Source organism: Sminthopsis crassicaudata, chromosome 3 (assembly GCF_048593235.1).
Source record: "Sminthopsis crassicaudata isolate SCR6 chromosome 3, ASM4859323v1, whole genome shotgun sequence".
Classification (NCBI taxonomy): domain Eukaryota; kingdom Metazoa; phylum Chordata; class Mammalia; order Dasyuromorphia; family Dasyuridae; genus Sminthopsis; species Sminthopsis crassicaudata.
The window spans coordinates 457565380-457580638 of NC_133619.1; the positions used below are offsets into that span (position 1 = coordinate 457565380).

At 35.4% G+C, this 15259-nt stretch overlaps 1 protein-coding gene across 2 annotated transcripts in view; it reads right to left on the reverse strand.

The window, feature by feature from the left end:
• DAPL1 (death associated protein like 1) overlaps positions 1-14727 on the reverse strand; it is a 31587-nt gene extending 16860 nt beyond the window's left edge. For both annotated transcript variants that reach the window (XM_074303391.1, XM_074303390.1), the window contains exons 1-2: positions 14590-14727; positions 3529-3616 (exon numbers count right to left, since the gene is read on the reverse strand). In XM_074303391.1, the coding sequence (XP_074159492.1) occupies positions 3529-3616; positions 14590-14647 (146 nt within the window). In that variant the 5' untranslated portion in view covers positions 14648-14727. The remainder of the gene's footprint in view (positions 1-3528; positions 3617-14589) is intronic.
• Positions 14728-15259: the final 532 nt, after the last annotated feature.

Consider the following 15259-nt stretch of genomic DNA (forward strand, 5'->3'; position numbering starts at 1 on the left):
CTAACTCCTGCTTTCATAAATGGGAATCTTAATATTACAATGGTTTCCTTTCAAACATGTTGGCCAACTTCCTCAACTTCTTTGAGTCCATCTTAATTCCAATTCATCTACACACAGGGACGATTATATGATGATTTGATAATTATCTATAACTGCTCTGCCTCCATGACTGAGAACTCTCCAATTCTTCTCTAACCACCATCTGTTATCTCTTATTCTCTCCATTCTTCTCACATGCCTTCAAATTATTCTCTTTGTTCATCTTGACTAGAAATCCCTCCAGCCTTCAAATTCTCCTACTCCATTACCCCTATTCTGGCCTTATTTTTCTCCTCTCCAAGTCTTGACCTATGTTTGACCAACTCAGTCACATATTATCAGTCATCCTTGAAATTCCTGTTTATATGTTATTGTTGACATGTTGCCAAACCCCAGTCTTACTTCATCCTCACAATCTAATTTTTGTGCTCCTATGTATGTCCTATTGAATGCTGTTAGAGCATTCAATGCTATAAGACCATGCTGAATCCACTACAGATTTATCTAATCTACTCTCTTAAAATTTTTTTATTAATTTCATTTTTATTTTTAACAAATTTTTATTCATTTTAAACAAAGTGAAAAAAAAGAAAAAAGTTCTATGTATACACAGCAGAACATGAGAGGATTCAATATGAAACAAGAAATTTCCATTTCATAAAAGCTTACGTTATAAATTTTACAAAGCAACCCAGTTTTTCTGTGCTTCCTTATGGATTTTTTTTGTTCTCTGCTATGTAATTTTTGTTTTATTCCCCTCCCCTCCTCAGAGAAGGCTACAGTTAAACACAAATATATATATATATATATATGTGTGTGTGTGTGTGTGTGTGTGTGTGTGTGTATGTATGTATGTATATGTGTATGTGTATGTAATATGTATATTCATATAGTACACACATACTCCTTATATGCATATATACACATACATATATTACATATATATATATATGTAAGATCAAATTATGCATATTTCGATTTGCCAGTCCTTTCTTTGGAAGTGGATGCTATCTTCCTTCATAGATTCCTTGTAGTTGATTTGAATATAACCCTCAAAATAGTTTAATCATTAATAGTTATTCTTTGAACCATATTGCTGTTATAGTATACAACACTCTCCTGGTTCTACTCATTTCACTTTTTATTACTTCATGCAAGTCTTTGTTTTTCTAAATTAAACAGTTCATTGTTTTATGTATCCACTTTCAATTGGATCTTGTGGTTGGCTTTATCTGTTCCAAACCTTTTCTTGTCCTTAGTCTTCTTATATCAACTTCTCTTTTCCCTCTCAGCAGAAGATCTCCTGGTTTATTCCGACTCTACATCTCACACTCCTTGTTTTTCATCATTGTCTCCTTCTTTGCTCTAGTCTCTGATAAAGAAGTGGTCTTCCTAACACAGATCCTTCCTCAGTTTCCATTGGGAGAAACTTCTAACATGTCCCACTCATCCGTGGCAAGCTTTTGAAGAACAATATGTACATCATTCTAGCTAGGAGGATAGGCTAGCTTCAGCTTGTAAACCACAGTGTGAAACCTGTGCTGGCGTGCCTATTTGGGAGTCCAGCATTGACTGACAATGATGACTCAGAAATAGTTTCTAGCATGTATTACCATGGAGATGCCACCTAGGATCCATCAATCAGTCCATGTTAGAATGGATTCCCTTAGCCATCTTATATTAGTTAAGTACTCTAAGTACCTTACATAAGTAAAATATAATGGAAAGAATAGTGGTTCTGAAATCAGATGGTCTGCATTCAAATCCTAGTTCTTCTAATTACCATTTGGGCAAGCCGCTTGAACTCTGTATTTTAGCTTTCTTAGCTCCCAAAAGAGGTTGTTAAACTTAGTTGATCTCAAAGAGTCTTTTTTTTTTATGTTTAGATGCTCTAAGACATGGACTTTTAATTTTCAGACTCCAGGCCTGGTCAAATAAACAGCTTATCATAATTAACTTGTCCTATATTTGCACCAGTGATTTCAGCTGAAACAGGTTTGAATTTAATTACTTGTTTTCCCTATATCATTATTTTTCTTTTATTATCTCTTATTAAATAGCTATTGCTAATGAGGCAAACAGGTACTTTATTTTAAGAATGTGGAAAACAATCTTTAGCATATTTCCTCCTCTTCAAGATAAAATAGAACAGAGGTTGGGAGGTAAACAATTTTAGAAGGAGTAGGTTTAAATAATTTTCTTTTTCCAAACAAAACAAGAAAAGCTATACTCAATGTTCCATTCCATCCTATATTTTGTCTCTGACGGTGGTAAACTTTCATGAAGCTGACCTAAAAAGATTTAAGGATGCACCCTAAATACCCTTGACTTTCTTTTAATGCCCCATTACAAACCTATCATCCATAAATTTAATAAAACCTTTCTTGAATAGTTTCTATAATGATGTCTTCCTAGAGTAACAAGGTCTATGTTTCATTATCTGCTGAATTCACTATTCCTCCCCTAACCCCTTTTCCTTAAATGGTGTTTAGAATTATTCTGGATGCACAGAATTAACAATTTCCCTTTGCTTAGCTCTCAGCATAGTATAGTATATCAAGGATGTGACAGAATCAGCAAGGGAAAAACAAATTCAGAGCCTTCCGGGCATGCCAAATATAGTGACCATTAGTTTCTAAATAATTGAGTGGTGAATTTAAAACCAAAAAAGTCTTCATTTTAAATTTGGGAGTCTTGTTCCCAAAAGCATTTTTCAAAAACAGGTCAAGCTTGGGACAATATTTTAAGAGGTGACCTGAAAATAGTATGGAAGGAACTGCATTTGCTTTGAATGGAGGCAATGGAGAAGAGGTGGATTGGGAGCTGGGGTTTTAATTCCAGTTTTTATTGCCTTAGACATTTGAGCAAGTGACTTAATCTTTCTGGGGCTTTGCAAAATGAATGAAACTTGGACTACCTAGGTTAAAGGGTTGTAGAAAGCACCACAAGTAACTGTAAATACTGAAGCATTGTGTCAAGTTTTGGAAGGGAGACACTACTTGAAGGTGACCTCATCTTTAAATCTCATTTTCACTTTCTAGCTCCTAGATAGTCCTATCTACCATTGGGTCTGGAGTCTCAAAGATCTGAATTCAAACCCAGCCTCAGAAACTTACTATCCTTGGGGAAAAAAATTAATCTCTGTCTGCCTCAGTTTTATCAACTGTAAAACAGCCACAAATAATAGTACCCATTTCACAGGGTTATTGAGAGAATCAAATATTTGCAAAGCAATTATTTGCACAGAAAAAGTAGGTGCTTATTCCCTTTTCCTTCTCCCAGTCCTGTGGACATCACATATCAAAGTTTCCTAAATTCTGTACCAGTTGTATCTCTGTCTCCTTGTTAGCCAACTCTCTTCTCTTTTGTTCTGAGGAGGCTATTTCCCTCCCTGATCCAGTACAAAAGGAGAGGCCTGATGTCCCTCTGTACAATCTAGAATTGCTGCTGGTGGGGGGGCGAATTAGCATCCTGACAAACAAACCTTACCTGGTCTTCTCTGGTCCTCCTTTTTTGGCATTTCTCTCCACAACTGCATTTTCTTGTTTTTTGGAAACTCGCCTTCCTCCTGCTTTGACTATAAAGAAAAGGAACGGAGACGTGAGAGCTTCCCAAAAGAGCTGCAGGGTGGTTGGCTTTCTTATTGACAGACTTGGGGTTAGTTATTGCAATTTTAGAGAGATATATTATTTTTTAAAAGAGTTTTATTTTTTATTATTTTTTAATTATAGTTTTTATTTACCAGATATATGCATGGGTAATTTTACAGCATTGACAATTGCCAAACCTTTTGTTCCAACTCTTCCCCTCCTTGCCCTCCCCCAGATGGCAGGTTGACCAATACATGTTAAATATGTTAAAGTAGAAATTAAATACAATATATGTATACATGTTCAAACAGTTGTTTTGCTGCACAAAAAGAATCGGACTTTGAAATAGTGTACAATTAGTTTGTGAAGGAAATAAAAAATGCAGGCAGACAAAAATAGAAGGATTGGGAATTCTATGTAGTGGTTCATAGTCATCTCCCAGAGTTCTTTCGCTGGGTGTAGTTGGTTCAGTTCATTACTGTAGAGCGATATATTCTTAAGAATTACATAAATTATATAATAAATGATATAAAATTAAAGCAGGATGCTTAAGAATTATAGGTTTTTAAAAAGATCACTTATTTGTATTTCTACTTAAAGTAGTAAAATAAAAGTTGCAGCACAATAAAACCCCTTTCATTAAAAAAAAAAGTCTTATAGCCTACTTATTTGTTTTCTCCCTGAGATATGGTCAGAAGGAAAAAAAAAAAAAAAAAGACAAACGTCAGGTTTTGCTGCAAGGCAGCCCAGTAAAATGGAAAGACTCCTTACTAAGAAATGAGGATTCAAATCCTTTGTGATTTTAGGTTAAGTCCAAGGATTGGACAAACTGGCATCTGAAATCTTTTCTAACTCCTAAATTTATGCCCCTATATTTGGGGAGTAGAATTCTAATTAAGCATAAGATAACTTAGTGACTCAGTAGGTAGAATATTGAACCTGGAGTCAGGATAATAGAGTTCACATTATGTCGCTTACTAGCTATATAGGTAAGGCCTTTCACCCTTATGCACTTATGTTTCCTCAACTATAAAATGGGGATAATAATAGCATCTTACTCCTAAGATTGTTGTAAGGATCAAATGATATAATATTTATAAAGTACTTAGCACAGGACCTGGTACACAGGAGACTCATGTAACATCTTGTTTACTTCCTTTCTTTAGAAGACCATAGGTATTTCTCTCCTCCATGATGATTGCTAAGGTAGAACTGGAAGAAGGGAGTCTAGCTAGGTCAGAGGTGTCAAACTTAAATAGAAATGATTCTTGTGGGGTCACATATTGACTTAGAAAGCTACAAATTAACATTATTTATATTTTGTTGCATTTTTATTTATTATGTTAAAACATTTCTCAATTACATTTTAATCTGGTTCAGCCTTCACTGAGTGTTGTTGCTATTGCATGGAGCAATTAGACTAAATTTCACCTATGATCCAGACCAAGGATTCTTAAACTTTTTCCATTCATGACCCCTTTCTGCCCCCAAAAAGTTTTATGCAACTTCAGGTATACAGTTATATAAAATAAGTACATAAATAAAACATTTACTGATAATAAATCATAATTTCTTGACCCCCTCATTCAGTTACATGACCCTATATATCAGGGGTGGGGAATGTCTATGGGCCACCAGGCCTGCAAAATCATTTGCTAAGGCAATTGCAGGTGATGATGAGCTGAAAGCTAGGTACAGCAACCTCCTACTGCTTGAGTTCTATAAATTGATAATTTTATATGACTTGTGCATGATGTTATAAATATACAAATAGCTCTTGGCAGAAAAAGATTCCCCACCCCTGACATAAGGGAATGTGACCCATAGTTGAAAAAGCTTTGATCTAGACCAATTCCATTTTACAGATGAACAACAGTTGAAGGAATGAAGCCTAGAGAGATTAAATTTGACTTTTGCAAGCTTACACAGATAATAACCAAAAGAGACAAGCTTCATTCACTCAGATTCATATAGATTCACTCAAGGCTTCTATTTAAAAGTAAATGTTATCTAACCATGTTTTTGCATGGTAGCATTTGGGAATTATATTGTGATATCATTTCTAGTTGGCAACTTTTTAGCCAAGGTTTCTGAAGGCCAAATAAAGTGGGATGTACTCAAAGCCATGATAACATGGGTTTCCTTCAGCATGGGTGCCTATAAACATAAGGAGCACCTCTCATTATGATGCAGACCTGTAAAATCTCAAATATAAATGTTCTAAGTGAATCACATTGCATTAATAATCTTGACATTCACAAAACCAATTAGCACTAATTGGGCTACAGATGACCTAACAACAACAATTCAAGTGTTGAACAGTGTCAGATGAAATTAAATTTTGAGAAAGAATAACCTATTTCAGTGAACATGTCAAATCAAATTCTTTTTTGCTCAGGAAATCTATGAATTCAAAAGTGGTCAATTGAAAAAAAAAAACCCTGAATGTATAAATTTGTTTGAACTCATTAATTCTTCTTGTGGATATGTAATACCTGTAGTTTCCTGTAAGTATTTAAAAGAGAGTAAAAAAATGAAGAAAACTAGTCTATCGTTGAAAGCACTTCTGAAAAGACCAAGGAATTTTTGACCTATATATCTATATTTTCATGTTGGCATTCTACTAGGTTCACGCAGAAGAAAAGAAGAAAAAAAAGGGGGCTTTTTCTACATTAGATTCCAATTAGATGTTCATTTTTTTAGACATTTAGATTTAAAAAAACTCAAAGGACAACAATAAAAGTCAAGTATGAGTAAAATTATATCTTCTGATATAGTTTTAAAATCTAGAATGAAACTTTTTTCTTAAAAGAATCTAGAAATAGGGCAGGCAAGTCAGCCTAACTAAAGTAGCAAGGCACTTTGAGGGAGAGACAAAAAGTGGCTTTATCCAGGTGAGTCAAACCATTAGTACAACCTTGACCTCAATCTTGCATCCTCATGGAACCATCCCAAGGCCCCAGGACCAATACTATAGGAGTGGCCCTCAGACAAGCTAACTGTCTTCCAAACTCACCTCTGGAGACATCATGGAAGAACCACTTGTAGAAAATGGAGCTGCTATTCTCTAAGGGCTGGGAGGTGGGAAGGGAGGCTGACTCTTGATCTTTTTCAATAATAAGAACTTTGATAATTCCAGTTCCCAGCTCTTCCTTGACTCTCAAGTGCTTCACTAAACTCCAAAAGGAGCCTATACCCTAACTATTCTTTTAATGGATATCAGGATTTATTTCTTCAGTTTAGTGGTGTGACCTGTGGACATTTATGAAATTAGATTCTTGACCCAGCCACCACTCATTAAGAAAACTTTTCCTTTTCTTCTTTTTGCTTTGTTTCAATGGAATTTAAATATAAGCATGGCATAAAATTTGACTACACAAGTGAGAGAAATGATTATTTCTTTCTTGTATTAATAACTAATTATTGAATTAGCACTAAAATTTTCCTCCTTTTCTACTTCCTCATCCAGAAATCAACCAGTGTAGAAAATTTTGGGCAAAGAGTTACTCAGCTAGGAAGACAAAGATGCTAATCAAATACAGTTAAGAAATTCCAAGTTTAGGTGAATGGGTAGATTCTTGCTCATTGTATTTTACTCAGACAGGTCTGGAAAACTGTGGATTCTCTTTTTTTGTCAAATAGGTGAAATGAATATTGATGTCTCTGACCAAAACTGGGTATTAATCTCTTTAATTAAGACTGGGTACTCATTGTTATGTATTTCCAAACCTTTACTGTAATAAATCTATAATATTCATTCTCTCATTACTTGTTAACCAATCAGTTGATTTCCACCATCAGGTGTACCTCCTTTTCAAAAGACTATCAATGTTGAAGGTTTGACAAGCCTGTGCTCTTTGTTCACTACAGGAAACAATGAGCCATTTTTGTCGACTGCTTTCTAGATATAGTTAATACAATTGGTTGTAATTCACCCAGAAACTCTGAGTCTCAGAAATTTTCAATCATCACACAACTATAGTTTAGCTGTTGACAATTCTTTATTCACAAGCATAAAAGGAAAAAGACTAAAATCTATTAAAACAACACATGACATGACAACTCTAAACCACTCTATGATGAGAGGGTGCTAGAGGAGGCAATCTGTGTAAGGAAAATCATGGAATGGGATCCTAATTAACCTTATTTTATGAATCAGAAAACTGGGATTTTTTTGCATATAATCATGTAATTAATATGAGATTCCAGCTCAGTCTTTCTGACTCAAAGTCTACCATTTTTTTCATTATTCCATGATAATTTTCCAGAAGAGTCCCTAGATATTTTCTATAATTTTAGAAGTCAGAACTAGCACCAATGGATAGAAGTATTAAGGATATAACATGATTCAATATTTAGAAGAATTTTCTAAGAATCAAAAATGATTTTTTTTCATGAGGTAAGGCTCAAATGAGATAAAGGATGTAAAGCATTTTGCAAATCTTAAAGTACAATATAAATATTAGCTATTATTATAATTAATTTCTAGTTACTAGGGTTTCAGTCTGGTGACATTTCATTTTCTGAGCTTTCTATTACAATTCTGCTGACCTTAGACAATATTTATAGAGCAATGCAGGGTTGTGTGTTGATAAATGTTTAACAAGGGAAGGAGACAGGTGAATTCACACTTTTAAATTTAATCTTCACTGTGACACTTTCTTAAGTCCAGACAATCAACAAAACACCAAATTAAGCCTTGATTGAAGCAGAAATACTGATTTTTGAGGTGCTGTTGCTGAGTATTTTTAGTTATATCCAACTCTTCATGACTCCATTTGACGTTTTTTTTGGTTTGGTTTCTGATTTCTGTAGATCTTCTTCAAAGGAAGAAACTGAGGCAAATAGAGTTAAGTGACTTGTCCATGGTCACCCAGTTGTAACTATCAGAGGCCAAATTTGAATTCCAAGCTTAGTGCTCTGTACCACCTAGTCACCCAAAGTGTAAACACATTAAAATTTTAATAATGGTCTCTTGTAAGCTTGTTAGAGCCGGCTCCAGCACACCTCTGGTTCTCTGCTAATTTAAATACATGTTCCCTGCCAGAAAGCTTGTAGACAATAGAATGTTGAACTAAAATTCATCTAATGTCTCTTCCTGTATAATATTGTATTATCCTAGTAAAGAATTTCCCCTGCTTTCTTATTCCTCATTCTCTCACATCTTCTTCTATCTCTTAACAAAGTGGGGCAGAGGATGAGCAAACAGTAAAAAGCAATTGAAGGAAAGCCATTTCTATGAAACCCTCATGAGAATGTTCTGTGTATACATAGACAGTCTTTGAAGATAACACAAAAAAAGAATAATCAAGTAGTTACAGGCAATTTTCTATAATGGGCCACCAAGTTTTAAAAGCTAACAAACTAACTGAAGAACCGAGAACACAAGATTCTGTTGTGTTTCTTATTTATTGACTTGAAGAAAGCATTTGATTCAATAGAATAAATAGCAGCATTGAAAACTCTTTTCAGATAAGATAAAATCATCCAAGGTTCCGGGGTTTAATAAATACTTGTTGAATTTAATGAAATTGATAGATATCATTTCAGAGAAACCTTTAATAATCTGTAAACATATCAAGTGAAGTATCATGTGGTAAAGATGTTTTCCTCAATGTTGTGGGAGATAGGTAAACAAAAAAAGTTTTCCTATTTATTTCCTAAGATTCTTTAAATGTTCTTATTTGAAGGTAAAACCATAATAATTGGACAAGTCATGGAATACTGTAGACTCTTATGTGAAATTTATAGTATTTCACATGGATTTCATTTAACTATCCACATTGAAAAAACAAAATGGATGAAGAATATATATATATATATTACTTATATAATAATACGCAGTTTGAAGGAAAGCTTGCCATATTAATCCATCTATATATGTATTTTGGATGTGCTGCATATAGATAATGATCTGTGCTTATTAAATAGAAAGGGGAGACAACCATGAAAAACTTCCTTGCTTTGACTGATGCTAAAATCTTTCTGTCATAGGTGTTTCTACAGATAGAACACTGGGCCTGCAGTTAAAAAGCCTGAATTCAAATCCAACCTTAAGTACTTACTGTGTGACCCTAGACAAGTCAATTAATCTCTGCCTAAATTTTCTAATTTGTAAATGAGGGTAACAATAACACTTACTTCCTTGATTGTTGCAAAGATCAAATGAGCTAAAATTTGTAAAGTGCTTAGCACAGAGCCTGGCACATAGCAATTGCTTTAATAAATTCATTTCCTTTTTCCCCTTTCTTCACAGAGATTCATAGTTAATAGCAAGGAAGTCTTAGACACAATAATAACTTTGTTTTTATAATATTTATCTTCCAAATTTTTCAAAAATGCTTAACTACATAATTATATTTGCCCTAAAAATATCTCTTTAAAGTAAACATGTTAGAAAAAGAAGAAAACACTGGGCATTGAATGAGGATTTAGGACACCTGGGTTCTAATAGCAATGTTAATAGTCCCTGCCCAATCCTAAACTATGAGTGAATTTAGTTCATTAGGTCCCTAAAGGCTTTCTTAATAGTGGGAAGAGTGTGACTCACATTTTTAGCAGCTTTTTATAAAAGAACCTTACCAATTCAGAGAGGAGAGCTGCAATTCCATTTAATTCAGTCACCCATATCTCAATCTCAATCTATCCATCTGTAACATAGAAATAATACTTAGGTCTTCTGACACTTACTAGTTATGTAACCCTAGTTTGCCTCAATTTTCCCCATCTGTCAAATGTGCTGGAGAAGGAAATGGCAAACCAATATCTTTGCTAAGTAAATCCCAAATGGGTCATGAAGTCAGATATAACTGAAATGACTGAATGACAACTTCTGGTTCCAATTCCAGGATTTTTCCTATTACACTTAACTCTTATAATGAATTGTCCAATAGAATTTAAGCTTATTGTAGACAGTGATAAGTGCTGTTCTTGGACTCTAGAAGTCCTAAGTTTGACTCTTGTCTCCGATAATTAGTAGCTATGTGATGCTGGGCAAGTCTCTTATCCTTTTTTTCACATTAATTTCCTAATCTATAAAATGGAGAAATAAACAATTCCACTGACCTCAAGGTTTTTTGTGAGGACCAGATGAGATAATATAGCTATTGCTATTAACACTTGTATCCCCAGTGCCTGGATGCAGTAGGCACTTAATAAATGCTGGTGAATTGATTGATAGTTCAAGATTATATAGAAAGTACTTAAATGACAGAGAACCCTCAGAATCTTTATCTTTCCATCCTACCAAAAGATCTTCTAATGATATACAGGACTCTGTTTGTTTAGGAGTTTAGTGGAATAACCCTCAGCAGGTCTCTTATTCAATACCAAACCAAACAGTTACTTAGCTATGTAACTATTCACTGACTCTATTCTTCTTTTCCCTTTATCATGTACTTGGCCTCCCCAGGACGCTTTCTAAGTACAATTTTAGTTGCTTTTGATGTTGTTGAAGTAATGTGGTTCTTTTGAAACTAAAAGCAACAGAGACAGGAAATTCAAAGCTAAGCTTTACTGAATACAGCCTGGCCCTCCTAATGTATTCACATTTAATGTGTTCCTGTTTTATAACATAAATTTAACTGTGGTTAGCTGTAGTGCAATATAAGATATTTATGTCTATGTAAAAGTGAAACCACCCAGCCCTTAGCATCTATCAGGAGAAGAGAGTTACAGTCAGGCTGTCTTCCCTGTAGAGTTTATTTTCCATTGTGCATTTGTGGGTGTCTTTCAGGTTATTGAGTTTCTTTTTTTCCCTTCTGTTTTAATGTAGTAGAAACTAACATTCAGATCTTGGTGCTCAGTGATATTGAAGTCTTAGTTTGAGCATAGTAATGAATTTATAAAGTCTCCATTTCAAGTCATTATTTTGAAGATTCCATCATTTAATTCTCACTGATCAGGTCAAGAATTCCAAGAACTTTCTTGGCCTCTGATAGGTTGTTAGGTGACCTAGTGGATAGAATGCTGGACTTGAAGTCAGGAAAGTGTGAGGTCAAATCCAGACTCAGACAACTCCTAGCTGTGTGACACTAAGTGAATCACTTAACCACTGTTTGCTTCAGTTTCCTCATCTGTAAAAGGACAAAATAATGCTACCTACCTCTCAGGGTTGTTGTAAGAATCAAATGAGATTATTTATATATATATATCTATGCAAACATATATATGTATATATGTGTGTGTAATTTAGCACATGGCACATACAAGGTACTTTACAAAAGCTTTCCCTTAAAGCTCTTTGCATGCCTTAAAGTGCTTGTTGTTATTGCAGCTATTATGTGATCCCATCTGTTACTTCTAGAAAACATCATTCCACAATAAATACCTTCCAAAAGACACAAACAAAATCACAACCTCATAAGATTAGTCCTACAAAGTACCTCAGAGGTCATGTAGTCCAAGAGGCTTATTTTACAAATGAGGAAACTAAGGTCTGCAAAGGGTAATACATGGTAAATGACAGAGTAGGGATTTATTATAAAGTAACTGCCAAGCTAAAGGATGGTGGCTTTCCTGAAAAAACAGAATAACAAGAGTTGGCTTTTCTGGAGTGTTTCAATCTTATGAAATATATGTTAGTGATATTTTCACTCTATTATATGGATAGGCAAACTGAGGCTCCAAGAAGTTGCCTCAGATCACACATCTAGTAATTTGATTTGAACCTAAAGCTTTTTGACTACAGTTCATCAGTGTTCAATGTGCTTATTTATACTATTGCCCTTAGGAAAATATGAGGATTTTCATCAAATCTTTATTTTGTTGTGTTTATAAAATCATAAATTTGGAGTTAAGAGGAACCTTAGAAACCAACTAATCCAAGCCACTCATTTTACAAATAAGAAAACTGAGACCCAGAGAGGCTAAATAAGAGTCCCAAATTACTAAATGGCAGAGCTAGATTCTGACCTTAGATCTTATGAATGTTTCATTGCATTACAATGCTTCTAATAGATATACTATAATTAGTCAATTCCAATATTTTACTTTCTATTTTAAGGATACTTTTATTATTAAAGGGACTCTTGGTTTTTAAGGAGATGGTTGCATATATGAAAGTAATCTACATAGTCCATGACTAAATTAGCAGCATTATCTTCTACTATAAAGATATGTTGATTATTATACATATTTAAATAACTTTACAACTATTAATACTTTTTGCCTGGAATTGGGACTTTAAGAATCAATTCAATTTTAAAAACATTTATTAAGTACTTACTTTATGCCAAGGTCTGTGCTAGGAATGGGGATGAAAAGGACCAAAAACGAGGAGTTTATGTTCTTTTTGTAATCATTTCAGTTATATCTGACTCTTTGTGATCCCAGTTGGGGTTTTCTTGGCAAAGATACTGGAGTTATTTGCCATTTCCTTCTACAGCTCATTTAACAGATGAGGAAACTGAGGCAAGCAGGGTTAAGTGACTGGCCCAGGTCACATAGCCACTAAGTATCTGAGATCCCAATTTGAGCTCAGGTCTTTCTGACTTCAGGCCTGGCACCCTATTCACTGTGCCACATTGTTGTACTTATATTCCGGTAGATCTCGGAAGCAAAAGTTTTAGCACTTGATTCTGCTATTTGGGTGACCAGTAGCAAGCCCCTGAACCCTAGTCATTTTGCTCCTTCATCTTTATTGTGGTCATACATTCTATGGTGCCATTTGATGATCAATTTATAGAGGACTGCATCAAGGAAGGAAGGCATTTCCAGGCCTTAGATGATACAACAAAGCACATAGAGGTTGAGCTTTTCAGAATTTTCTTTTAGAAGAAAATAAGAATGCCAGCACCACGAGGAAAGAGGCCTCTCTAAAAATAGACGTCTTGGCTGTTGCCCATCCATATGCACATGCAGATGAGTTACAATAGAACTGATTTTCATGCTTTCAGCAGGTTGTTATAAATAGCAGATGTGGAAAAAAAAATGAGGATGCTTTGCAAAATACCTAGGGAGCTATCTTTTCAAGTTGGCCCCCTCGTGCTTGCATGCTCATCAAAAGACATTTTCACAGCTTTCTATACTGTTCCTAACTTGGCCCACCCAGAGGCTGAAGAAGAGAAACACATGTGCCACTTTTGGGGTAGAGCTGCTTCTTAAGTGTACAAATCTCAAGCCTGCAGGATTTAGAGCCGGAAGGAGGCTTCTGAGGTTGGTCTAGTCCAGCTCCCTTAAATAATTACTGTCCATACTGGTGCCATAAGGAGATATGATTCAGGAAAAAGGGCACTTGTTTGGACCAGAGAGCCTAATACCTCACATGGAAGCACAGTTATTTGCACCTTCTCTCCTCTAATAGAATGTAAGCTCCTTGAAGATAGGGGATAGATTTTTACCTTCCTTGGTGTCTCCCACATGGCATAAGGTTAAATGCTTAATAAATGCTGGTTGACTGACAGAGGTTCATATTCTACCTCTGATATTTGTGTGATCTTGGGTAAGTTATAATTGTTTTCCTGAACCTCAGTTTCTTCAACTCAGAAATGAAGGGTTTGAACCAGACAGCTTCTGAGCTCTCTTCCAGTGCTTGATCTATGAGCCTATGGAGTCCTATACTCTAACTCCAGGGAGGAAGATTTCCATGGCAACAAACCCCTTTGGCCAGTTGGGGATGCTCTTAACATACACTCAGAAAGGGTCAGCAGGGAAGGGAAGGTTCAATCAAACTAACTCATATTCTATATTCCCATGACTTGCCATCAAATTTCCTTTGAAAAATAACCAGGATTTAGCTTTTTAAAAAAGAACCACCTGATACTAGTTTCATGTAGTTGCCAAGAAGCCTGAAGCCACCAGAAGAAATAAAAGGGCATGAAATTTTTAAAAATCCTCTGAAAGGTTCAGAAGTCTCTGCTTCTGTGGGTGAAGTTCTAGATTTGAAATGAGTAAATGAGGAAACCCAGTGCAGCAGCAACAGTAGTCTGTGAGCTGCTTTTAGGACAGAGGTCAGGCCTACCTGCAGGAGGATGGCCCCCTTTCAGGGGCAAGAGGATGACTTTTACTTCATTTGCCATAGTTTGGGCTGCAGCTGCTGCTCCAGTTGGTCCTATTGCTTCTCCTGAGTGCCAGGGTAGCACTTTTTCCTCCTTTTATACAGGCAGTGGAAAGGGCCCTTTAAGGGCATTGCAGAGCAGCAACAGGGTTTGGCCGCCGGGTTTTCTCAGGGGGAGGTGGGGCCTTACAGATTTCCTTCAGGCTTGCAAATTTTTATTGCCAGCTCTTTGGAGAAGCAGGGAGAATAGAAGTCTAGTAGACAAGAGAGCATTCTGCTCAAGGGAAGGGGAAAGGAAGAATAGATGGAGTTCCCTGGGCTTCTTGAGAGAAAGAATATCTAAAGACTCTATCCTGTTGTTGTCAAGGTGGCATCAGTGATTTTATAGGTAGGGACAGATTTGGGTTTGTAGGGAAGAATTTCTTTCTTTTTTTGTGGAAGGAGGTCTGACCTTGTGATTTCAGCAATGTGGAGAGTTCTATGAAACTGATCACAAACTTGCCTTAAATTATATTTTAAAAATGAACAAGCATTTATTTTTTCTCCCTCCTCTTGTTCCTCTCTCTGCTCTCCCTTTCTCTCAAATGAATGATAACCACAATAAAAATAAAATGCTCAAAACAAATGTGTTTTC